The sequence below is a fragment of the Nomia melanderi genome, chromosome 2, assembly GCF_051020985.1.
Source record: "Nomia melanderi isolate GNS246 chromosome 2, iyNomMela1, whole genome shotgun sequence".
Lineage (NCBI taxonomy): Eukaryota > Metazoa > Arthropoda > Insecta > Hymenoptera > Halictidae > Nomia > Nomia melanderi.
Window position 1 is genome coordinate 6,168,736 of NC_135000.1, and position 27,717 is coordinate 6,196,452.

The 27,717-nt window shown below is 37.1% G+C and overlaps 1 protein-coding gene across 6 annotated transcripts in view; it reads right to left on the reverse strand.

Moving 5' to 3' along the window:
• The window catches only part of dnc (phosphodiesterase dunce), a 220,604-nt gene that overhangs the window by 150,274 nt on the left and 42,613 nt on the right, over positions 1–27,717 (reverse strand). For 3 of the 6 annotated variants that reach the window (XM_031972755.2, XM_031972581.2, XM_031972393.2), the window contains exon 2: positions 17,867–19,116. The exons of 2 other annotated variants lie outside the window; for them this stretch is intronic. In XM_031972755.2, the coding sequence (XP_031828615.1) occupies positions 17,867–18,882 (1,016 nt within the window). In that variant the 5' untranslated portion in view covers positions 18,883–19,116. The remainder of the gene's footprint in view (positions 1–17,866; positions 19,117–27,717) is intronic. One more of the 6 variants, XM_031972665.2, reaches the window with a different exon arrangement.

Consider the following 27,717-nt stretch of genomic DNA (forward strand, 5'->3'; position numbering starts at 1 on the left):
TAGCACCTTAAAGAATCATCAATCTTCTCACTGGCCCACTAGAATCCTCGCCAACAATCCCAGCGAACCGCTTACAATCCTCCCTTAGCGAACCAGCGATCACAAACACCACCAGCCGAACTGGCACACCAGAGTTCTCTTGAATCGCAACAGCCAGCAGTCAACTACCCCCCACGATCAACGAGTCACAAACTTCACTAAGCCGAGTCGTCACTGCCCGGTCCACTCTCCACCCCTAGCCCAATGTATTCCTTCCTGTCCGTTGATCGCGGTCCACCGAGAAGCGCGCGGGGAACACTGACACGGCACTGCGTCCGGCACTTGGAACCCCGCACGAATTGCCCAGCGGAACCAGCTCCCTCCCACTGTCCCAGCGGCACACGTGGATCTCGGAGCGGAACTGGCCAGGAACGGCTCGAAAACAAACAAAATGGCCGGAGGTGGGGCTAGGTGCGAGGCCGACGCCAAGAGTCAGGGCTCAAATCTCATCTGATCAATCCTACGGATAGAGGATGCGGGATGATGGATCTTAGGGTATGCCTGACGGAATAAGCGACTGGCCGACGGTTTTCCGAGCGGGACGAGCTGGATACGTGGCGAGCTCCAACGTGGCCGTGGAAAATGTAAACTTCTTCGGGGATGTGCTCTGCGAGGGGCGGCGGGGGGGTGGACGCGAGCCACGTTGGAGCAAGGCGAGGAGAGAGACCCGTCCTCTCGCGGCTCTATCGACGCGAGCGCCTCCTTCGTCGAGGCTTCGGCGCCGAAAACGACGACGCCGGGTGCCCGTGGTAGGGGTGGCCGGAGGGCGGAAGGGCGGAGGGGTGGTGGTACGCGGAATGGAATTGTTTTCGAGGGGCAGAGATGGGGGGAGCGGTTGTTGGTCTACGTCCTCCTTTCCCGCCCTTGGAGCCAGCGACTTGTACTCGCGTGTTTTTCAAATTTTTTCGCTGCAGCCTGGCTCCGCGGGGGTTAAGGGATGGGGATTGACCTGGATATCGCACCTGGACTGTTTGGCCGGGTGTGGATTAGATGGGGTTTCATTTGGGATCCGATTGTACGCGGTGTTTATGGGGATTTGATTGTAGACCCGGTCTAGACTAGATCTGAATCCATACGCGTTCGAGTCAGGGTATGCTATGAATGTTTCATGTGGGATTAAGGGATTGATCTCCAACCTCAATTAGAATACATCTAGATAATCATATCTGGGTCTGGGCTCGAGGATTAGATTCTCGCCACAATTAATATCTAACTAAATAGCCTTGGGCTGGAATGAGATTAACGATCGATGTCTCATTCAATTATCCTGCTGATCATTAACGCGTTAAGCGCCGTGAACGTCTTAAGCGTTCTCCGGTAGTTTTTCTTTTGTAGCAGAGGAATGCGGGGACAATTATTAATTGACGTTACGATGTTTGCGTTGTAGTATTTTCGACTTAGTTACGTTATTAAACATTTTTATTTCACGTCGGTTGTCTTGTATGTTACGATTTGTTAGTCATTCATTTTGAGTCAGGTTTCAGGAAAATGGAGATTGGAGATTTCTGTTCATCTTGGCGTATCTAATTTATCTAAGTAGGATTTAAGCTATCTAATTAGACTTAATTGGAACACTTTAGAAATTATTTTCCTTGATGACTGTTATAAAATTTGATAGTTTAATAACGTAGTGTATGCTTCAAACTGCTACAATATCAATTAATAGTTACAAGAATACGTGTTTATTAGTGTAAATTATTTTTCTATTAATTATTCAGGCTCCTACAACCCTCGTTCTCGAATTAGACATCTTCGGCAACGATCAGGACGCTGCTCATCGCCGTAGATGTGATCGACCGCAGCACGATAAGGACGTCATTAGAATTGTCGTTATTAATATTCGCGACTAATTCGAGTTGCTAGAACTGCAGAGCACAGGAGTTAGGAGTATTTAACGCGGAATGGAGTTAGAAACACGGGTGGAGAAGTTTGACTACCGCAGACCGAACAACGGAATGGTTAAAGGGGGAACCGATTCAATTTCCCCTTATTTGTCCCCTTTGTATTACCAATTTTCAGAGAGCGTAACGTTTAACAAAATCTCGTTGTCTATGGAACGCCCATTTCAGAACGAGATGTGCAGGTAACTATCTGAATCACATTGTTCGTTAATTTGATAATCTCATTGCACGGAAAGGTCAATTCCTACAAAGTAATTCTGCTACTATCTACATTCATCTCATGAAATATGAAACACATTTCATCAAATAATAGAATAAAAAATATTCTCGAATAGTGAAATGGAATTGTTCGATTCGATGGTTTCAATTTTAGATTATTTTTTATTATTACACAGAAAGGTCAACTCTGACTAATGTATTATAGTCTTAGACAGAGTAATTCTATTTACATTTATTTTATAAAATATGAAACAGAAATTTTCCTCAGACAATAGAACAAAAAATATTCTCACCTGTATTCTACTCGAGTAGTGAAATTGAATTATTCGATACGATGGTTTCAATTTTAGATTATTTTTTATTACTGCACAGAAAGGCCAATTCCTGCAGAGTAATTCTATTTACACTCGTTTAATAAAATATGAAACGAAAAATTTCTTCAGATAATAGAATAAAAAATATTCTCGAATAGTGACACTGAATTATTCGTTTCGATGGTTTCAATTTTAGATTATTTTTTATTATTACACAGAAAAGTCAACTCTGACTAATGTATTATAGTCTTAGACAGAGTAATTCTATTTACATTTATTTTATAAAATATGAAACAGAAATTTTCCTCAGACAATAGAACAAAAAATATTCTCACGTGTATTCTACTCGAGTAGTGAAATTGAATTATTCGATTCGATGGTTTCAATTTTAGATTATTTTTTATTACTGCATAGAAAAGTCGATTCCTACAGACTAATTCTATCTTTATTCATTTCATGAAATACGAAACAAAAATTTTCCTTAGATAAAATAAAAAGTATTCTCACGTGTATTCTACTCGAGTAGTGAAACTGAATTATTCGATACGATAGTTTCAATTTTAGATAGTGTACAGGGTTTTATTTACCTGAGAGAATTTCCAGTTTTACTCCCAGGAAGCACGTGCTCGGTGACACACCCACGGTGCTCAAAATCAATGGAAAGTTGGGGAGGGTGCAACGGCAGTGCCGTGACCCTTCCTGGTTCGAACGGACACTATGACCTTTCAGCGAGAACCGAAAAATAATTAAAAAAAGAATCGGTTTCTTGGTAACAACAGACACGTCGCCGAATCTACACATTTCGCTATTATTTTCGCAGCGTTTCGTCGCACTTTAACTGCTTCACGTTCCATAAAAAATTTCAACGGGTGGTCACGGTTTTTTCCAGCTCTACATTGAAACTGATATTTCGCAGTTACCACTGTACGTTTAAAAATAAAATTGTTCTTTATTCCTCGAATTTTGTGTTTCACTCTGTTGGCTGCGAAATCAATTTTAACGTCACCACCATACATTCCATTTATAAACTAAGTAAAAGTTATTAAAAATTTCATCTCGATTTTTAATAATATTTTAGTATATAATATTTTTATTCACCTTTTACTATATCGTATGTTTAATAACACTTTTATTATTATCTTACTGACACAAAAGAGAATAACCTGCAAGTGGATTTTCTGTACGATTTCTCATGACCTGAACAAGTCGAAGCAAAGAATTAAAAAAAATCTGCGTTCCCGAGCAGGATTTTGAAACTAAAAGTGCGGCAATGGGTTAAACAATTCATTTTTCTGTTTACTGGATATCGAATCTCTGTTCAATTTCCTGAAGCATGACTCGTCGGTTAATGCGTGTCCATAAAATTCTGCGGAGTCCTGTGATCCGTGACGTAGGCCATTTGTCACCCCCGAACGATGTACAAAGTAGCAACCGTGAAATATCAACGAGGAAGGGACCGGAGTGGTAGATCTCATCATCGCGATAGGAACGGAACCATGACCCGCGTAACATACACACAGTCCATGGTTATAAACACCGTAGACAGCGAACGTAGCGAGGGCCAACGACGGCTTACGTCAACGATTTCCATGCAATATTGACCCTACGCACGCCACTATTACCATCACGGAAGAAACGGGCCGCTGCTGTTGCAGCAGGGAAAAAGCTAAAGGTTAACAATTCCGCTGGAACAATGAAGCCGTGATCCCATTGTGTTGCCTCATCGTGTTTCGTTCAATCTATTTGATGGTTAGATGTGGCCATGACACTTTGATCCACTGATAACCGAAGGAATCTTTGATTTGTCTGTATTGAGATGCTGCGTGGGTTCGAAAGATGAGAAAACTTTGGTAGGAGCGTCGGAGGATAGGTTTGCTTAAAGACATTGTGTGTTTTGAGGTTATGGTATTGGATATTTGAGGTTAGGTCTGGACCTAGTTTGAATTTGGAATGTTTTTTAGAGGAATTGTTTGTTTTATTAGTTGACGTTGAGTTAGGTGTGGATTAGAATAGGTTAGGTCTGAGGTACAGGGGAGAGATTAGGCCTAGGTCATGCTCAAATTAGGACAAGATAGATTTGGTTTAATTAGCAAAGGTTAGGTCTGGACCGAGTTTGAGTTTGGAATGTTTCGTAGAAGAATTATTGTTTATTTTATTAATTAACGTTAAGTTAGGTGTGGATTAGAATAGGTTAGGTCTGAGGTACAGGGGAGAGATTAGGTCTAGGTCAAGCTCAAATTAGGGCAAGATAGGTTTGGTTTAATTAGCAAAGTATAGGTTAGGTCTGGAGCAAGTTTGAATTTGAACTGTTTCTTTGCAGAATCATTATTTATTTTAATAATTAACATTAAGTTGGGTGTGGATTAGAATAAGTTAGGTCTAAAATAAAGAGGAGGGAGATTAGGTCTAGGTCATGCTCAAATTAGGACAAGATAGATTTGATTTAATTAGCAAAGTATAGGTTAGGTCTGGAGCAAGTTTGAATTTGAACTGTTTCTTTGCAGAATCATTATTTATTTTAATAATTAACATTAAGTTGGGTGTGGATTAGAATAAGTTAGGTCTAAAATAAAGAGGAGGGAGATTAGGTCTAGGTCATGCTCAAATTAGGACAAGATAGATTTGATTTAATTAGCAAAGTATAGGTTAGGTCTGGACCAAGTTTGAATTTGAATTGTTTCCTTGCAGAATTATTATTTATTTTAATAATTAACATTAAGTTGGGTGTGGATTAGAATAATTTAGGTCTAAAATAAAGAGGAGGGAGATTAGGTCTAGGTCATACTCAAATTAGGACAAGATAGACCTGATTTAATGAGCGAGGTATAGGTTAGGTCTGGCTTCAGTTCAAGTTGAACTTAGTAGAGGAGATACTCTAATGAGCAAGGCATTAGTTAGTCTTGAATTTGACACGAAAAGAACTAAATTAGGTATCAACTTATTTTAATTGAATCCAGTTCAATCGTCATTAAGTTTGCTTCGAGTTTTAATTAGACATTGTCGAGCTGTAGATTAGGTATACTATAGAGTATCCTATAAGACACTCTATAATTTATGATCCTTTCTAAACCCCAGCAGAACTTTTCGTTTGCAACTTCTTCTTTAAAGCAGAAACACCCAGGCGATCTTCAACACGGTGTAGTTGCATTATTGATTTTCCTTGTGAAAATGCTCACACTGCATTCTGTTACTTATACCTAACACACGCTTCCTGCCTCGTTATTCATTCCGATCTTAAACCAAGTTAGTCATTAAATGCTTTATACGTGCTTAGGAAATTGCTGCTTATACCACGAGGCCCGACGAGTTCAGCACGTACTTCGATCTCCTCGAATCGCGGTGATATTGTTGCTGGGAACAGTGGCTCATTTCTCGCGTGAATTTCATTTATCCTCCGAGCAGCAAATTAATGACGAAGATTAACGTGAGATGTGCTTCGTGCTAATTGCCCGGTTTAACGATCGTATTACACATTGCGAATTTCGAAAATCATTGTCCGCCATTTTGCACGATCAATTTGTCAACTGAACGATCCTTACGTCCATGAAATTCTTTTATTTCTAATCAAACGTCATAATAAATAAACAAACTAACCCCTTGCTATAATTATTTTCTCAACTTTGATCGATACTAGTTGGTCATTAATGATTTATTTGAAAAAAAAATTCTAAGCATATGTTATGGCTATATTTCCTTTTAAGTATAATAGTTGATCACAGAGGAATAATTTACTATTTAATAATTATAGTAATAGTAAATATATTTACCATTTAATAATTATAGTAATAGTAAATATATTTACCATTTAATAATTATAGTAATAGTAAACATATTTACTATTTAATAATTATAGTAATAGTAAATATATTTACCATTTAATAATTATAGTAATATTAAATAGGTTAATTAATATTCACTATAATAATACTTTGCATCAGTAACTAGGTTAGGAATCTTCAAGGACACTGTAGATTGTTACACACGAACGACTACTGAAATTTTCTAGACTAAAACTATCGTTTACCGCTTAGAGCGTCCGTATTATCTTATATAATGGTTCGATTGACTCGGTTCTTCAAGTTCTGTCCCGGATCAACGTCACAGCCGGGCCGAGATACTCGAGCGAAGCTTTTAACCTCGAGAAACTTCTTAGCTACCGCGAAAAGCGCCCGAGATGTCCCTGAAACTTCTCTCGACCGCGGAGAACGAACCACGCCGCTGTAAACTCCTGCGCAACAACGGGACCCAGCCATCTTTTAATCGCGATCCAATAGTAAATCGATACCGCAGGCATGGCTGACGAATTAACGTTACTGTGGACCGGGAATCAATCCGATTTAACACTGGAACTAACGTATCAGTCACAATGACTGGTTTCGATTGTCTTATTTCGCAATTATTATCTTGAAAGCATCGAATATTCAAAATGATCCTGAAAATAAATAATTTCAATTGAATACTGTAATAATTATCTGAAAGAACCGAAGATAATCTATTATAGTTTTTATAGAGATTACATATTAATTATATTAAATGCTTGGTAATTCGCAATCATTATCTTAAAAGCATCGAATATTCGAAATGATCTTGAAAATAAATGAGTTCACTCGAATACTGTAATAATTGCCTGAAAGAACCGAAGATAATCTATTGTTATAGTTTTTATAGAGGTTACATATTATAGTATTAAATACTCAGTAGTTATAGTGTTAACGTTAACGACCAGATTTAAAATCCTGCTGTTCATTTAATTCCATTGTTCAATTAATTCGATATCAATGCCTATATTCTTCCTATTAATTGTTTCTTCAATTTTCATCCTTACTTTCGTTGTTTTTTTCACTAAGAACAATCTTTCCTCTAATTTGTTTGTCCATATTTTATAGGCTATTGTTTAACTAGTTACGGAAGGAATCGTGCCAGTATAGTTAGTGTTAAAGCAAGATTGATACTCGGTGAACAGGATAAGAGGTTAGGTTCATGAATTATTTCAATTCGAGTTCAATCAACCAGATTCACTGGAGTCACTGGTAAATTGAATTGACATAGACTTACAGAAGATTTAAATTATAGTTTGAACAGCTTCTGTGTTTGGAAATTTCAGAGTTTCAGATGATGAAAATCTTCATTTGTTGTAAGCTACAATTTTCAAAATTATTTTATAGTTGTGCAATTTTGTAATGGAAGCTTCTTTTTTTAAATGTATTAGAAGAGGAATTAGATTGACAGGATTTGTATGAAGAGATTTTGAAATAAGATTCTGTAGCAAAGATTTGATATGAGTTACAGTGGAAGTGTCCATTAATGCACAGACAAATGTGCATGACGGCGCCATCTGGAAAAAGACTGCTGCATTTATATGCACTTCGTGTGTCGGTAAATAAATAACTAAAAATTTAAAGAAACATTACTAAACTATGATTCAGAATTCACTTTGAAGATAATAGAAACTATCTGATGGATTGTTTGAAAGGTGATGATAAATTTTAATGTGTAATTAGTGAGATTGTTAGCTGTGAATTTCTGCGTCAGTTTCTAGAAACTGGTATCGCCATCTAGTAGTGAAACTGGAAGATTAGAGCGACTACAAACTTGGAGATCTCACCACCGATGGCGCCACCTGTACTAATTATAATTAGCGATGCAAATGAACGAAATACTTCATTCTATCGCAGATACTTCATTCTAACTATAACTCGAGATGGATGGGATGAAGTGAACTGAGAAGAGCAGCGAACTGGATGAAGTGATTGAAATTTCTTGGGAAGAATTGGAGCGGATTTGAACAGGTTTGAGCTCGTTTGAGGTTTACACTAACTGAAGTGTATTAATTGGCTTGGAGATAATTAACTCCATATTTGATGATATTAATTTGAGTTCGTTGTGGGAACTTTACACTTTTCAGAAGAAAAATTATAATGTGAAATGACGAAATTGTGTTTAAGTAATTAACGAAGTTTGGGGATGAATATGTTTAATTTCAACAGTGCAACTATTGATTTAGAATAGGGACATCAGTCCTACCAAGGTATGTGTATGGAGATAATATTTGTCCCTAGTTCTAGTGATATTTTGAGCTGGTAAAGTAATTTCCTTCAAATTCATCTACTGTCGGTCAAGCAAATGAGATGCTAGGAGTATCTTGAATTTTGCGCCATAGGTACATTTAATAATCTAATTATTCTAATTACAAGATACTCTATAGTTAAAGAAATATAGTACTTAAATAATATAGAGAATTATTAACAGAATACACTCAATAAATAATGCATCTTCTAACTATAGATATCTGTATTAAAAAAATTAAGTATTCTACCATTCTTCAATTATTTAAAAAATCAATTATGCCATTTACATGGTACAAAGAAATTCCTTGAAAATCTCAAGAAAATATATTTTTATAACTTCTATAAGAAGCTAAACATCAGTAATTTTAAATAATTAATTTATAAAATCCAAGCATTATATTTTAACCCTTTGCACTCGGAAGCTTTTCACTAGAAACATTTTACACTTTCTAATGAGACATAGACGACACTATTTGAAACGAACTAATGAGAAAACATACCTAAATTAAGAACAAAGCTGTTTTATATAAATGTTTCACATACTGATGCATTATACGAAACTTAATATTATATACAACACTTTGTAATTTTGTTATATCAGATCGAATGGTGACTGAGAGTCACCTTTCGAGTGCAAAGGGTTAAATGAAGAGCTCCAGTAAATGAAGTAATGTTAATTGGAGGATTGTTTAATTTCCTACAATCATTATTGTTGGTTTTCTGTAATCGACGCCAGCACAGTGTCAAATTCGCGTCTCGGATGGCAGAGGAAGCGCTGACAGCCGGTCGGGGATCCACTTAGCGCGTCAGAAACCGATATCTCGAGTCGATCATCGAGCAGTTACCGCCACGGTTGAACATGTCCAGCAAACAGCGCTGTCTAATCGAATTATCAGCGAAATAGCCGGCTGTATTTCGCAGTGTGTACACGCCAGGGACCTGTTTGCTGGACAAATTAGCCGCTATTCGAAAACTCGGTCACCGGAAACGGAACAAACGAAGTCGCTAATAACTGAAGAAGATAATCTCAGACACGTCGTTGCTTCGTTTTATTATTCGTTTACATAAACAATACTTGTGATGCAAATGAGAGAAGTTCTTGCGAAAAATGAACTTTGAAATGGGAAAAAGAAAATTACAAGAGAGAGAGAGAGAGAGAGAGAGAGAGAGAGAGAGAGAGAGAGAGAGAGAGAGAGAGAGAGTATTTAGGAATTTTCGTCGCGCTATGCATAATTTATGCAAATTGAGTTTACGTGTTTCCATCTAGTACCTATTCTGTGCATACGAGTTTCCGTGAAAATATTGCGAGATATTTTACGGTAGAACTGCTAAATTAAATATATTTTGCAAATTTTTAATTGGAAAATAATTCAAATATTTTTAATGAGCATCTTACTGATTGTCTCAGTTTCGGTTTTAGTTTCCAATTTATGGAGTTTGCAGTATGTAAGGTTACGCTTTTAGTAGTTCAAGTCAATAATATAATAATCATATTTTCGAAATCTTTGCTCTTTTAAATAATTCTATAATTCATACACTTCGAAAATTCGAATACCATCTTCAATACAAAGCAATAATAAACTTTTCCAACCTATACTTCTCAATTTCCATAGTTTCCGATATATAACATTACACTTTAAGTAGTCCAAGTCGACAACTTAATAACCAAAAGCATTTTCAAAATTTCCCTATATTTCCAAGCACATTAGCTTTCTCATACAACTATCTAATCCACATATTTCAAAAACCTTTCCAATATATATTATACTTTCCCATACATAACGTTAAATTTTCAGTAGTCCATGTCAACAACTTAATAACCAAAAGCATTTTCAAAATTTCCCCATTCTTCCAAACACATTAGCTTTCTCATACAACTTTCTAATCCACATATTTCAACAATTTAAAAACCATTTCCAATACAAAACAATAATTAACCTCTCCAATATATATTATACTTCCCCATACATTAAATTTTCAGTAGTCGAAGTCAACGATTAGCAATCGAATGTATTCGCATTTCCAAATTTTCTAATTCACACATTTCCTCGCAGCATCCGGAGAAACGGACGAAACGTTCGACAAACGTGGCGTGCACCAATTAAGAGTTAATTATTGTCCATGTAAGTGACGCCGCCGGCAATTGAACCGAGCAAGCACGGAAAGCAAACACAGGCTGAATGGAAACCTATCGAATCAATCACGAGAGTCCCGATCGAGAGTTTCGAGTGGGGCACGCGAGCGGATCCCGTTGGTACACGGCCAGCGCTGGCAGACGGTCAGGAATAAATTGCGTGTTATACGAGGCGTTTAAATAAAATCGCCGATGCTGGCCGAGGACTCCGCAAAGTTCGTGTATTTTCGAACCGCGTGGCCGGAATTCTGTTTGTGGAAACGTCTCGATTTCCCGCTGATCAGCCACGAAGTTCAGAGGCCACGAGATTAACGCGAACACGCCTCTTTATTTATTCAACCCTTGAATTTCCCGGTTTCCGCGTCCTTGGCCTTTTCAGACGAGCTAATGCAATTTCGAAAAATCAACTGCAGGATAGAGAAAAGTAAATTCGAAGAACTCTTTGGAAGTGAAAGAGAACCTTGTTGAAATTACATGTTTTTAGAGGGATGTTTTTAATTGAGGTTGATTCAGTAGATTTCTTAAATTATTGAGCAATGAATATAAAAATAACTGGTCAATAATTTAAAAAATTCAGTGGAGGATTTGAAGTGGGTTTTATTTATATTAATGGTGATGAAGGTGTATGAATAAATGAGACGAGATGTAAAGGGAGTATGGATTTTAAATGTGCAATGAGTTTGACGTGGTCTGAGGAGGTTTGAAGTGAAGTAGTGAAAGCAAATGCAGTGGAAAGTAGATGAGTTATTGATTTTAAATAGGTAACACAATTTTTAGAAAGTTCCCTTTGCTTTGAGTTTTTAAATAAAATGTAAGAGGACAGATAAAATTCAATTTTAAATGATTAGTGAGTTTAGTTTTCTAAAGGAAATATACAATCCTTTCATTAGAAGGAATATTTAAAAGAATATGAATAGAAGGACAAACGTATTTAGAAAAATGTTTATAAATAGAAAATAATATATAAAAATATAACAACAAACATATTTCAAGAACCATTTAAAAATAAGAAATAATATAGAATTGTAATTATTATAACCCTATATGTAGTTCTTCTATTTTTATAAACAGTTTCCAGGCATTTTCAAAATATCTGGAAGAATATATAAATATAACAACGAGCATATTTCAAAAACCGTTTAAAAATAAAAAATAATATAGAATTGCAATATAACATACATCTAATTATCCTATTTCCAAAAACAGTCTCCAAACATGTTCAAAACCTGCCTTGATCCACTCAACGATATTTCGAAGCAAATCAAATTATCATTACAAAACTCACGAGCAAATAGAGCAGGAAAAAAGATCGAACACTAAGCTTCAATCGTTTCGACAAATACAGGATTCCGTCGGTGTTTGTCGCGGTTGTTTCCGAGGGTGCACGGGAATTAGGAGCCCGTTTCGTTTACCGGGTATCGAACGCGTTAATTAACAATCGTAACGAGCGTTTCCCATCGCGCAAATTAATTCTGCTCGCGAGCGCGCGAGGCAGCACGGGCGTAAGCTCATTACCAGAAACGGAAAGCACCGGTCGGATCGATCTTGCCGAACGGGAGCCGGAGAAACGCGCTACGCGATTCGTGTCAGTGAGAATTACGCCGGACGAAAGAAATCGCGGCTTGGAAATGAGACTTTCGGTTGGACGATTGTTCCCAGAGATTCATTTCTGTGTGATCTGCAAATTTAACACGTTCGGTGGCACGTGTAACAATATCGAGATATTTAAAAATTACTAAAAACTTGGATGTACTACATATTTCTGTAAGAAAGTATTTTTAAGGGACACATGGTCATTGATGGTGGTATTACAAAGCAGCAAGAACAAAGGAAAAATATCAAAATATATAAAAATTACTAAAAACTTGAGTGTACCAGATATTTCTGTAGGAAAGTATTTTTAAGGGACACATGGTCACTGATGGTGGTATTACGAAGCATCAAGGACAAAGGAAGAATATCAAAATATATAAAAATTACTACGAATTTGAATATAACTTAATATTCCATTAAAAAAATCGATATAGTTCACAAGTAAAATATAACCGAAGTTTCCCTCACACGAAATGTGTTAATGAAAAATAAGGAAATGTCGCTTCGTTGTTTTCCGACTTGTTTGAAGAGGTTTGAAGGTATTTGAAGGTGATTTTACATATATTTCTTGTTTTAATTGGGAGTAATAATTTCGGGAGTATTTTTAAAGCTGATATTAGAGAGATTTCATTGTGGGAGAGATTGATTAGACTGAAAGTGGAGCAAAGTGTATGTTCCACTCGAATGCTCGCGCGGCGTACCGTGTTTATGGCTGACGAAAGTTTTCATTAAATTATTTGCATAATAATGGGCTTCGTTTATGGTGAATGGAATCATGTTGGTCTCGTTGGATGTTTAAAAATATTTTTAGTATAATATATCGAGGTATAATTGCCGTGAGGTTTCAATCTTTACACTTTTTTAAATTTTTAATTAATTATTAATGTTACCAGTGGTTTTATATATTAATTTTACAAAATTATGTTTCCTTAAGCGGTAACATTTTTTAGAGTTAATACAAGTGAGAAGTTACTGAAGCTGTATACTGATTAAATTTACTGTTCGATATTTTTTTAAATAACTTTGTTATAAATGAAGGAATTTAATTACTGATTGTGTCGTTGGAAAGAGGAAAGTTTCCCCTTTAAAATGCATTTTGTTTCGTGCTGATAAGACTTTCTGTTCCCGAGATATCGTCGATTAAGTGGAACCCTAATTTTTAATATGTCTCTGTCACTTTCTCGTTCGCATAGTTGGACTCTCTCGCTTTCACTTACTGAGCCACGCTGACCGTGCGACGATGAATGAGTCAGGTTTTTGCTACTCACTGTTACACCATTACCAGACACTACTTACGTGTAGCTTCCGGGTCACGTGGGTCACGCTGCTTCCTGTTTTCGAGCGTTAACTTTGGGACATTGTATCTCAGGAACGCTTTTAGCTAACGACGTCGAACAAAATGTATTTTCAAGAACACATTCTGTTCTATATTTTTTATACAAGACCATAAAATTTTCTATTCTTTTTTTAACAATTTTGTATTGAAGTTATAATCCAGTGACTGCGATAATTGTTTATAAGTTATTCTCCAGTGTTTCTGTTTAATTATTGAAAATAAAATTATGATGTTAACAAATAAAATTCTATAATTCCATTATTATATCTGCGATGACACTGTTGCGAAGCTTTAAATTGAATTTAATAAATCATTATTGCGCATAGAGAGGATTATTTCATTTTGCAATGGATACGAGGTTATTCGTTTCACATTGAATACCATTTTCGTGAAACACGAATTCGAAGAGGACTCGTTATGAAGGAAACAATACCGATATTAATTTAACCCTATTAATAATGTAATTACTCGCCTGGATTTTTGTACTTTTCAACGAACGAATATTAATTCGAGCAGAGAATAGCTTGGAAAATTACGTCCCCTCCGGTATACCGTAATTAAAATTTTCATCGACCTCGCTGGCGAATAATAATTAATTTAATTGTAGCCGTCCCGTATCGGATTACGTGGTTAACCTAGCATAATACGGAACAACCTGTTTCCGATCAGAGAAGCGAAGTTACCCTGTTCCGAATTATACAAATGGAACAAACTTTGAAACAGGGTTTCAAGTAGATCATTCCGGTCCCTGATCTGACAAGTAGAATTCCCATTACTAACAATCAAATAAAATAGCCTCGTTTACGACCAGACCACCAATAATCAATGAAATAAAAATGTCATCATTAAGTGTTCCTAATTTAATATTCTATTGACTACAAAATTGATTAATTTTAAAAAAATAAAATTAATACAAAAACTACCAGCAAAATTCTATATTTTTACAAATTTCCAATACAACAAAAGACAACTACTTCAGTGTAAATAAAAAAACATACTACTAACGAATAAAAAATTTGATAATGCAAAAAAAACCTAAATATATAAATTATTAACAAAAACAGATTACAAACTGTTAAATAGACCAACCAGCTTGAAAAAGATTCTAATACTGGATAAACCGATCGACGCGCAACTTCCATTCCAAAAATTTAGTAATTAATAAATAAAAGACCCGTGCATAGAAGCCCAATAAAAACGATTTCCATTAACAACGAACGTTTCCGCGAGCACAAAAAGAGCCCACCGTTTCAATATCCCTCAAAAACAATTTTTCACTGTTATTTGTTTATTCGTAGCACACTGCTCGTTTTGTATAGATGCTAGGAAAAGGATCCGTTTGCAATGCAATTTATTAAAAATCCAGCCCGAACGTCATTTTCCGTTGGCCGAAAATAAAATGCGCAACAAATTCAACTGTGCTTCTCCGGGTATGAAAGCCACTCGATTGAAGCACCTCGATTCCTCGGAATAGCGGGAAACTCGGGAAACTATTTCAATGGACGAGCCATTTTCGATTGCATAATACATCCGGCGCAAAAATTCTGCTGGAAAATGCATTCCCTTTTTGCTGGAGTTGTCCCGCCATTTTGGTGGCTAATTTTCCGTCTCGCGTGGCACGGAATTAGTCGTAAAATTTGCACACGTGTAATAGAATCAATGAACTTCCATGAAAGTTCGATTTGATTTCGGAACAGCGAACGTTAAAACGTTCGTCGCCATTAAGAACTGAGGTAACGAGGTTAATAAGCTTGTCGAGCGTTCGAAAAATTCTGCTGTGTGCCGTTTCGATTTTGAAACAGTGTTTCGACGTGTTAAATAGATTGTATTTCATTTATTGTTCGGGTAACGATTTTGATGTTATGATATATTCATATTATAGCATGTTTAATTTCGTGTATTTAATCCTTTGCACTCGAAGGTTTTTACTTGAAGTATTCGATACTTTTTCGAGATTTTTTGAGATTAATTTGTAAAGAAGTCACGTATGAATTAGAGAACAAAGCTATTTTATTAGAGATTAATGGTAAATATTAATGTTTATAATTTTTCTGTGTCAAATCCTGTGGTGGTCTAGTGCAAAGGGTTAATAAAAGTGTTATTATTTATTAAAAAAGCTAACAGGTTATAAACTTAGAAAATCCAAATAATAACGTTTCTATTGTATAGTGATAATAATAGTAATTAAAAACTCAACAGGTCATAGGTCCAGGAAATTCAAATAATAACGTTCCTGTTGTATAGTGATAATAATAATAATTAAAAATCTAACAAGTTATAGGCTCAGAAAATCAAAATAATAACGTGTCTGTTGTGTAGTGTTAATAACAATAATAATAATAATTGAAAGCGCAACAGGTTATGGGCCCAGAAAACCAAATAGTAACGTTTCTATTGTATAGCAATAATAATAATTAAAAACCCAACAATTTGCTGCATGTACTGCGTGAGCATGCAAGTTTTTGCATGGGAATCGTTATCGAGTCGAATCGAACGGCTAACAATGCTCTCTGCGGGGAAGTTCTGGGATTGGGAACGCACACGATCGCAGGAAACACGGTGGTCAGAGCTGACATGAACAGAAATCCAACCGGTGAAATGGTTGTGATTGGAGCACCTGTTAATCTGGGTTGTCAAAGTTGACTTACGGTGTTGGGAGGTTGGTTCATTATTACTGAGATTATCCTCTGAATTCGAACGACTGAATTAGTTTAATTAGTTCAGCTCGAGTGCCGGTCTGACATTATGTTCGGTAATAATTGGGGGTAGATTCGGGTGAGAAATTCTGTGATAGGGCTTGCAAGACACGTGTGAAATTGATTGAATTATTGTGGAAATTTGGTACGAGTTCGTTGGGAATATGAGTATTTGTGTTTCGGAAGAGAATGTATGATTTTGAGGAACTTATTGTACTTGTATACGTCGGAAATTGATTTTTCCAGTGATTAAGTGGAGTAGTCCAGTGTTGGGTCAGACAAGTGGAATAGTGGTTTGTTAAGAGGATAAGAAATTTGATTTCAAAAGGGGAATTTTTAATTTTTCTAATCGTAGAGTGTTATTTAGTTAGGCAGACAAGTAGAATAATCCTGTGACTGATCAGACAAGTGGAATATTTTAAATGAAAGAGAAATAGTTCTAATCCTAGTCAGGCTAGTAGTATAATCATCACGTCCTCCAGTAATCGAGCAAGTAGAATGAGCCCGTTACTAGTTAGACAAGTAAAAGGTTTCATTAATTTTAACTACTCCGTTTTAGACATTAATAACCTAAAAGAAGGTCCGTGCTCAGGAATATTAATTTCAGGGGTCCTGTTACAAACGGGACATCGTCAATTCATTAAACTTAATGATGCCGGTAGTATTCACGGTTTTATCCCCGGGTCCTTTCACGCCGCAACGAAGTTCCCAGCGAAATTTCTCTCGCGTAACTTGTGCCGGAACGAACCCACGGAGCATGAGGCTGGGGAACGTAAAAGAGAACATTTCACTCTGAAAACGGAAGTGAAGAATAAATTCTTTCCACTTCCTTCAAATGCATACTCAACAAACGCGGTAACACGCGAAATTATTCATGAAACTGCCGATATTTTTTATTCGCGGACGTGTCACTGGAGGTGGAACAAAGGAATACCTGTCGTCCACGTCACATATAAATCGATACCTCCCATAGAAGAAATTTTCAAAAAACTTTAACTACCTGTCATTATTCGGTAAAGTTCCTTGGTAATTGTGTCGCAACTGTGCAAAGTGGAATTAATTACAAGGACAAACCACTGTTTACCTGTAAAGTAACTTTACCGAGGCTAGAGTATAATGTGCCCTAGATGCAGCGAGCTAACCCTTTGTAGCAACAACGATACGCAAAATGTCACCTATGAACTTTCCACTATGGTACCCTTAATGAAGAAAAATTCTCTGACGAATAAAGTGACCCTGCATAGTCTAAAACTCTCAAATTCAACGAAATTAGAACCTCGATAGTCTGGCTTCCAAATAACATATTTTTCGCTCATCAGCTGATGGCTGGGTCCCGGCTGACCCGTGTCTATACTCTTTCTAAATTATTTTCCAACCGTAGCAATAATCAAATCGCAAATCTTATGGATCACTGATGCTAAATGTAGACTACCTGCAGTCAATTACTAGGTAAACTGGTAAATGGAATTTGTCTTACCATACGATGACCACCCGAGCTGCCAAGGCACACACAGACGACGGGACAACACCAATTAACCCGGATACTCTAACATGTTAACTACTCACTCTAAGAACACCTCGGAATCGCTTCTGGGCAACACCAACCTCGGCAGAACGATAGCCTTCTTGCGCCTGGTCTTCAGGGTCTGTATAGAGAACTGGAACTCCGAGGACTGTATCGGTGAGTGCGGACTCAGGATAGTGATTTTCCTGTCGCTGCCACCTGGACTGGTCAGTGAGAACACGTTGGACGGGGGTGGCAGACTCAGGTGTTGCGGGATCTTCCTCTCCAGGCCTGTGTTGGCGAACAGTCCCCTACGGACTTCAGCATTTAGGCTCTCCTCCCTGTGTATATTGTCACTGCTCTTGGACTCTACCGTGACGATCCTTCTGACGTCCTTCGTGGACGAGGTCAGGAAGCTTCTATACTGGTTCTTGGAGGTCAGGTGAGACTCGGAGCTAACTGACAGAGACTCTAGCGACCTGGAGTCCTCGCTGTAGCGGTCATCGGCACTGAGGAAGTTCTTAGACGTCCTCAGGCTCTCCATGGACCTAGCAGTGATCTGGCCCCCGGTGGTAGCTGTCAGAAGGTGCTGTTGCTGGGTCTGCTGGTTCTTCTGAAGCCTGCTCAGGCTTTTTATTTCAGGCTCATAGTCTTCCTGACTGGACGACGATTGAGGACTTCGGTTGAATAGGCCGATACGAGTGCCAGCGAACCTGGACACCCTGCACTCCTCTTCGTTGATACTCAAATTGGTCCTGGTCACCTGGTGACGGTTCATCAGCAAGGCCTCTGCCTCCTCAGGCACGTCCAACGAATGGCGTTCCGGTCCAGAGATCCTGTTCCCCTTTTCATCGGTGACCAGAGGCTCAGGGGTCTCGTCATCTTTGGGAATGTTCTCGACTTCGTTCTCTGAAGCACATTCCATGGTGTCCGACTCTTCGGTGGAGTGTCTTTTCCGTATTTCGAGCTTGGAGCTCGTCGAGGAGAACTTAGAAGACGACAAAAGGGTTCTGGTCCTTGACAGCTTGTTCACCAGGGTTAGAGGCTCTCTTTTCTCGTCGGTATCATCATCGTCCATTTTTTCTGGGAGCTTATTAGTCCTGCGAGGGATCCCCCGAGATTCTCTTTCTAGGGAAGCTAGGGTTAGTGGAACCTATCGACTTTTTGATGCGTAATTTGTCAGGGATAATCGAATCCTGATTCCTCCCGGATTTTAGGGATCATCCAAGCGAGGCTGGTAGCTTCCGTCGCTTTCGCCCTCCCTGGTACGGCGGATCTGTTATACTATCTGGGTCGAAGGGGTGTGGCCTGGCTGAAAAGTGTTAACAGCTGCGTTGGGAGACAAGTTTGATTATACGCGCGAACGTTTGGCTTTGGAGTACCTCTGACCAGCGTTGCATTCACAATTCCGTTGAACGTCAATTTTAAAAGGGTTTCTCGAAATGTACTTTTATAATCTTCAAACAACGTCAAACTTCGATTTCCACTGTTTCAAACGATGTCCAACTCTGATTTCTACTACTTCGAACGAAGTGAAACTCAATGTCTTCCATCTTCAACAACTGAAGACCTCAAAATTCTTTAGCCTCCAAACAAGTAGAATATTCCTAACCATTGATTAGACAAAGATCATTTGATACAACTTTCCCAAATTTCCACCTAACCTTCCTAAACACAAAACTTTGAATTAGCAGTGAATCCTTTAAAAACGACAGTTTAACTCATAGTAAATTTATAGAGTCATCCATCGGGATCTCTACAGATTCAGACACCATCAGAAAATTCTTCATAAGGATTGGGCAACTGATCGAGAAGTTCCCGTTAGCGTAATAGGATCACCAGCCAGATACGTTTCAATTTTAAATGCAGAATCAATTTCCCGAGCCATTAGATGCCTCGGCTAAGCAGTCCGATCGTTCCGTGGGAAATTAGATTGTCGTCGTAGGACTGCAATAATTGCGTTAACCAACCCGCGAGACTATCGCCGGGGATCGATACTAACGACGATTGAATGATCGACGACTGATGCGAAACCGATCGGTTTCCTGGTTGAAGGTTCACGTGCAGCAATTTTTCACGGTTTAATGGAGATTGGAACGCCGAGAGTTGCGAGAACCGTCGACTGAAGCCGCGGGCGAATTAATTCAGGACACAGGAAGAATTTCTACGTCAGTTGTCTATAGAATTTCATCCCTTTCCACGAACGATCTGGACTGAATCGAATATCTTCGCAGATTTCTTGGGAATGTGTTAAGAATTGTATTGAAAGTATCAAAACGCTTGAGAAGATTATTTGAAAAAATATTGTATCATCTCATAAATAATGTTATTTCTTATTTTACTTTCTAAGAGATTTTTTAAAGAGATTTTCGAAAGTGGCATTAAACAATTAATGGGAGAATGGGACAAGATTAATTAATTTTTAAGAAGTTGACATACAAATGATATTACTTATGATAAATATAATATAATATAACATAAAAAATATATTATAATATATTATAAATTATAAAAATATATTATAAAAATATTATATTATATAATATTATATTATATTATATTATATAAATATTATATTATTTTATATTATATATGCTATAACAATATGGCAACTTAATATACTCCAATATATCCCAATATTTCATTTCACTCATTCCATTTGTCTTTTTCGGCAAAATTTGACGTGTAAATCTGGCAAGGGTGTAGAAAGGTTCGTTAATTAACGGCCCGAGATACGCTGATTAATTGATCTGTCCGCGTGCGGGTCTGATTTGCATTTTTATTGCCGACGAACGATTCGTTCCTGCGAGCAATTATAAATGTCCCTTTTTAACGCTGCTCGTGATTAAGGCTTCCAATGGGAACAAAACGTTATTCAGCACTGAGGTGCACGGAAATCGTCGAAAGAAGGGGGCAATTCGTAACAAACCGTGCAATCCCGGAGTTTTCGAATTTGCGAAATCCAATTTTCAACTGCAGACAACCTGAATTTCACTGGCTGGCCATTCGGCGCACGGTTTTATTCCATTTCCAAAGCGTCTCGGAGGATCGCGTGTAACGAATAAAATTGTACATTCAGAGAAACAAAATTTTAAATTATATTTGCATTTTAGCGATTAAATGGAAGATTTACCGAAGTGGATTAACTGGGACGGACGGAATGAAGGAACTGCTTTCGATAAACTAGTAAGTACTCAAGTTTTCGGAAATTGCAAATTTGTTTGTAGATAAATGATAATAATAATGAGGATGATGACGATTATGATGATAATAATAATAATAATAACAACAATTGAAAAATATAATTATCGTTATGTATTAAATAATATAAAATAATCAAAACTTAATATAAAATATCACTTCAAATTCCAAATTTAACCACTGGTAAATATGAAATATTATTAAATATTAGAAATATTTAATATCTAAGATTGTTAAACAGTACTATAGTTATTGATAAATCTCAGGTATTAAATATTGAAAAATTGATATTGTCAATATCTCGGAATCAAGAGAAGAATGTTAAAGAACTTTGTAAACCTTCTTCACGAAATTAATCAGCCATCCTATAGAATATTAGCGAAATTATTAATGTTCCAAGATATTTAACAAACACGATTCCAGATTGCCAGTAGTACAAAGTGAGAAATTAATTGTAACGGTCGTACACACGAACGCTAATTATAGAGAGTGGTGAATGGTAGCTCGGTTAGAGGTAAAAGAGAAAATTGTCGGGTACTGAATTAGACTCGCCTAATTCGACGACAAACGAGTACAATTCGAAGTCAGGTTGACAATGACTCCTTTGAGAAGAATCGTCGACAATAGAGGCGTCGGCGTACGTACACTGGAATGCTTGGCTGCGTTCAACTCTATCGCGACGTCTAATTATAACCTGGATCCACGAACCATGGAGTCGTATTGGTTATTATGGGACCTGGATACGTCTGAGACGCTCAGCGGGAGACTGACACCTCCTGCTTCGTATTTCTAAACCTGGATCTCGGTGCTGGAGATTTGGAAACTGAACTTTTACCTCGTTGATGTGATTTTTGATATTTCTTCTTTGTAATGAATTATCTTGAATCTCTATAGATATTTTTAATATGAAATGTTTTTAATTTTTGTAAGTTGTTTTAATTTTTATAGATGTATTTAATGTAAAATATCCTTAATTTCTGTAGATATTTTTGACAGAAAATATATTTAATTTCTATTGATATTTTTAACAGAAAATATGTTTAATTTCTATAGATATTTTCAATGCAAAATATCCTTATTTCTATTGATATTTTTAATATAAAATACCTTTAACTTCCATAGATATTTTTAACAGAAAATATGTTTAATTTCTATAGATATTTTTAATATAAACTACCTTTAATTTCTATGGATATTTTTAACACAAAATATCTTTAATTTCTATAGATAGCTCTACCTTTGTAGTTCCCAAAGCTCCCGGAATCCCTACAGACGAAACAAAACCACGAGTGTTGCAGTGATAAATTAATTCCGCACAGCCCAGCGAAGAATAAAAGAAACATCGTAGCCAGGTCTGCTTTAGATTTCAACCATCCTGCACATTTTTCATCCTGCATCGCAGCTAGGGGACGTGAGCAGCTACAGGCTGTCAGAATGTAATTCACTCACGACGAGAGTCCACAAATCCAATTACAACGTAAGCCTCCGTGTTGCATAAATAGACAACGGATTTTTGCGTAAAATAAACATTCCCTTATAAATTTAAATAAATAATTACCATCATCAACATTATTATTAAATTGAGAATACAGTGACTACTGAAATACTTATATTCTCATAAACATTTACATTGGAACAGACAACAATAATAAGAATACCAATTATAATATTATTTCCATTACAGAAATTATCATTCTATTATTTTCTTCCTATTATAATTTACTAAACTATTCATTATTTTCGTTAATTACATATATATAAATTCAAACTATAGTAATAATAATATCAATAATATACCACTCTTATCAATGTTCTCCCAATTACCACAAACATTCATAATAAATCAACAAATCCTCAAAATCTTCATAAACACTCCCAAATCAAACAATAATTTTCCTAATTAATAATATTCACAGATCTATAAACCATTTGTCGATTGATAATTTAGGTATGCAATGAATTTTTGTGTCGGTGTCAACGTCAATTTTTAAAAGGATTTTTTGAAATGTACTTCTATAATCTTCAAACGAAGTCAAACTTCGATTTCCACTGTTTCAAACGATGTCCGACTCTGATTTCTGCTACTTGAAACAAAGTGAAACTGAACATGTTCTATCTTCAAAAATTGAAGACCTCAAAATTCTTCAGCCTCCAGTGGCAACACTTAAGCCTAAACAAGTAGAATATTCCTAACCACTGATCGGACAAAGTTCAGTCAATATAACTTTCCCAAATACCCACCTAACATTTGTCAATTGATAATTTATACATCCATGTCACGTGCCCCTCAAATAAAAAATTCGCTGTCCACTGCTACGAAACCGATTGCTCCCAACGTGTCAAAGAATATTCCAGGACAGTCCGGAACGCGAATATTCCGCGCGGCGTAAGTCAGCCTGGCTCGCGTCGATTTACGAGCTCCAGCTTCCTCCTCGGCCGTATCCTCTGTTTGCTCGTCGACCAGTGAATGTTTTCCTTGGCGGGGGCGGGGGAGGTGTGGGTGGGAAGACCTGACAAAGCGATACCATCGCGAACAAAGTGGATTCATTAGCCGGCCATGCCGCAGACTAAACTTAACTACGCGCTTTAATTGAACCGACCGAGTGGCAGCGTTGTTAAGTAACCGGCGGTCTCGATTGCTGCGTGCAAATAAACAGAGCATAGTTCAACGGTTGACGATGTGATCAACTGAGTTACTTGACGGTTCGACGTGGTTTGGAGGGAACGATGGAAATTTTTTGATTTTTTGAGTGATTGATTGGTTGTGGTAATTGGTAAGTGTTGATGGTGATTATGAATTATTGATGATAGTGGTAGGTGTTGGTAATAGTTATAATACTTAGTAATAGCAGTATTAATGATTTTTATATTAGTCGTTAATATTGACTACTAGTGTTATTATTAATAATTACTATGATTAGTATTGTTAGTATTGTTACTATTAGTGAGTAATATTAATAGTTGTAATATTTCATCAATAATTGTTTAATTTGTGGAGTGATTGGTTAGTAGTTACAGTAATTGGTACATATTCATAGTAATTAGTAATAGGTGTTGATGGTAGTAATAGGTACTAATATTAGTGTTAATAATAGTATCCATTAGTATTAGTAATTATGTATAGTGGTAATAGTAACAATATTTACTAATAGTAATATTAACAATTCTCACTACTAATAATTAATATTATTATGACTATTACGATTAGTAATTACTCTCATTACTACTATTACTATCATAACTATCACCAACTATCATCATTAATTGCATTTATTAATTACGAATAATACTGCTTCGAAAATGTATTCCATTCACGAGAAATTATTTCGAAAAATATACGAAACCACTGGTCCATTGGCCAGGCGCGAATAGTTTTTAATTAATGTCTAATTGCAGAGTACAATGGATACGCCAGCACGAATTCGTTAGCGACTGTCGTCCCCGAAAAGGACACAATTAACGGGCGGATTGTCAGCTTTCCTAGCAGCCCCGGGTCTATCGAGTGCGTCACTGGTCCCGCAATAATTGACAGCATATAAATGAAAGGAAAATGTTAAATCGACACCCTAGGGAACCGCTCCGCTCGCAACAACGCGACTGCGACCCGGTTCCCGACTTTGCGCCAGTGTGTTTAGCATAACGCTCGCCGCTCGTCAATTACGAATGAAACGCAACGATGCACGGATGCACTTGCTACAGTCTCGAGAGAGCGAGATTCCGCGAGAGCACCGGCTAATTGCTTCCGAGAACATTTTTTTGGGAATATTAATGAGAGGCGAACGTTACCGCTGCCAGAAATGTTCTAGAACCGTCATTCATTTATCTATAATACATAGTATTCGTTAGATTTTGATTTAAATATACATTGTTAACGAAAAATTTGATGTGATTTAATTTAGATGGAATAATCTAGAACTATACCTAACCTCAAAAGACGTAATTTAGTTTTTTCTAAAATATTGCATAGAGATAGATGTAATAGTTATTAAAAATCTGTTAGAATAATGACTAATCTATTTGTGATATACAGAATTAATTAAGTGTTGGTTTTAAGTAATTTGTTCAGTTGGAAATTTTGTTTGATTTAAGTTAAGAGACCTATCTTTGAAATAACCTAGTCAAATTTGATTTCATTCAGGAAATCGTTTTATACTTCCCCTAACCTAACTTATTTCAACTGATACTTGACTAGACTACGACCCAAATCAATCTACATGGTTTAATATAAGCCTAATCAGATATAACTTGAACTTAATCCTTAGTTAGACTAAACTACTTAACCCATTAATACTTAGTCTAACCTCACTTTGTCGAACATAACCTAATATTTCCTGGCTGTACATAACCTATAAGAGTGAACCTAGCTATTTACTAAGACATTAGCCTTCTTCAGATTCGTCACTTGTTCAATTGCCAGTGTGTACTCGTGAATATCACGCAACGTTGAAATTGAAAGTAACAAGTTGGGTCAGTAATCAGAAAATAATGATTAACGAAAATCATATTAATAGCATGTACATTTCAAGCTAGAGATAAATTATTAGGGGCCTGTGCCAACGGAACTTGCCAGAGAAACGCGGAAATTCTTTCGTTCGAGCGTAAATGGGTTCGACCTCCACCGATTTCACGCTTTAAGAAGCAAGAAGACGCCTATCGTGCGCCACATAACTGCTCCCGAGGATTTATCGCTGTCTTGCGAGCAGGGAAACGGTTACACAGTCCCGATCGAAAAGCTTTTGCATGTGTCGCGTGGTATTAAAAGCTTCGGTGTCGGTGTGTTCCAATAGAAATTTCTATTTTCAACGGAGTTACCTGTCAAAAGATAATTCCGAATGCTCAGAACCTGATAACTGAATTTTTCATTCAATGAAATGAATTATTATTTATATTTAAGGTTCGTCTGTTTTAGGTATTAACAAATTGGGGGTTAGAAGGCTGGAAACTAATTATAATTTTCAAATTTTCGAATTTGTAAATTTCTAAATTTCTAGATTTCTAACTTTCCAAATTTTCAAATGTCTAAATTCTTAAATTTCCAGATTTCTAAATTTCTGAATTATCAGATTTTCAAATTTCTAAATTTCTAAATTTCCAAATTCCCAAACGTTCAGATTTCCAAAGTTCTAAATTCCCAAATTCCTAAATGTCTTAATCCCAATTTCCTAAACGTCTAAATTCTCAGCTTTCCAAACGTCCAATTCCCCAGACTCCGACTTTCAAATTTCCAAATTCCCAAATCCTTATATTTCTTCCCCCTCAACTCCGCAAACCCTCAAACCATCGTACCATCGAATTCATAAACAAACGTTTGGACATTTACACTTCCAATCTCCCGATTCAACAACGTCCCCCGTCCGAAAATCGTATTTTCCGTTAAACAAAATCAACAACGTTTCAATTTCAAACTCAAGTGTCACGAAAAATAGGAACCTCGAAAGGTGAGAACCTCGAACAACTCTGTTCCCCGACTCGATCGGGCTGCGCCGTCATTAACGAAAGTTGTTTTAACGATAATAACAATCCAACTTTCCCAATAAAGTTCCCCGTTTATCAGATCCAACGTCGCAGCGTGCGCGTGTATTGGAAACCGTGAAAACGCGATCGAGTCTCGAGATTGCACGCTCCATTGCATACGAATGCACGCTGGCTCGCAGTTTGCCCATCGATTCTCTCAAAGAAAGGCGAGCTTTCACGAGAATTGCCCGGGGAACTTCAATCGCTGGGGATCCTATCGAAACTGGACTGGTCGGAATTCTGTGGATAAAATTGGACAGGTGAAGCGGAAGTATTATCAAAAACGTTTGACATTAGAAAACGAACGCCTCAACCTTCATGTTCCACAAGACGATATCTATCTCGAACGATAGGTCAAGGGTCGATTCTAAATTCGAGGCTGCTAAGACATCGAAATATCTCCATCGCAAGATTAACAGAAGAGGCTACCTAGCAAAGCTGATTAAAAAAGTTCACCAGATTCCGAACACAAAGTGGGGATTTTAATTTAAATACGAAGTTACGAAAGAATTGTTGGAAAGTTTCGCTTAAGCATTTTATCATGGGAATTCCGTTCGCTGGGTTCTGGCAGATTTAGAGGATCCATAGGCCCAAGACGGAGCACCAGCTGGCTCACCCAGATCGCGAAAGTTCTAGGTCAACAGTGGCGAAGTGGAATCGTCGCGATAATACGTGGCTCCGTGACTGCAGCAGGGTGCATACATCCATCAAACCTTCGGAAATTTGTTTGCATGCACGGCTTAATCATTGACGTTTCATAATTCACAGTAGCCTGAACGGGGCACGTTGAAACTTATCCGAGAGGAATGTGCGGGGAGCTCGTGGCGCAGCTTGTTTCGAATAATAATTCAGTTTTGGTTCAAAGGAACCCTTATCAAAGTCTGAACGCAACGAATTTGCTAGTAAGTTGGTTAACAGAAAGCTGCAGCTGGTGTTTTAGTAAATAGATTTAGTTGTTTATAGTAATTTGTGGTTATGTATTTAATTTGTTTATGATTAGTTTTGGGATTAATACAATATTTTATTTATAGGGAGAAATATTGTTGTTGAATGTTGAATTTGGTTGGTCAATTTGATCAATTAGTCGGTGTCTAGCATGGGGAAAGAGAAATATACAGACGCCATTCAAGTGTGTATAACCTGTACGCCATTAGGTTGATAACCTGGCGCAGCATTACAGTGAAAATACTCGGCGGCT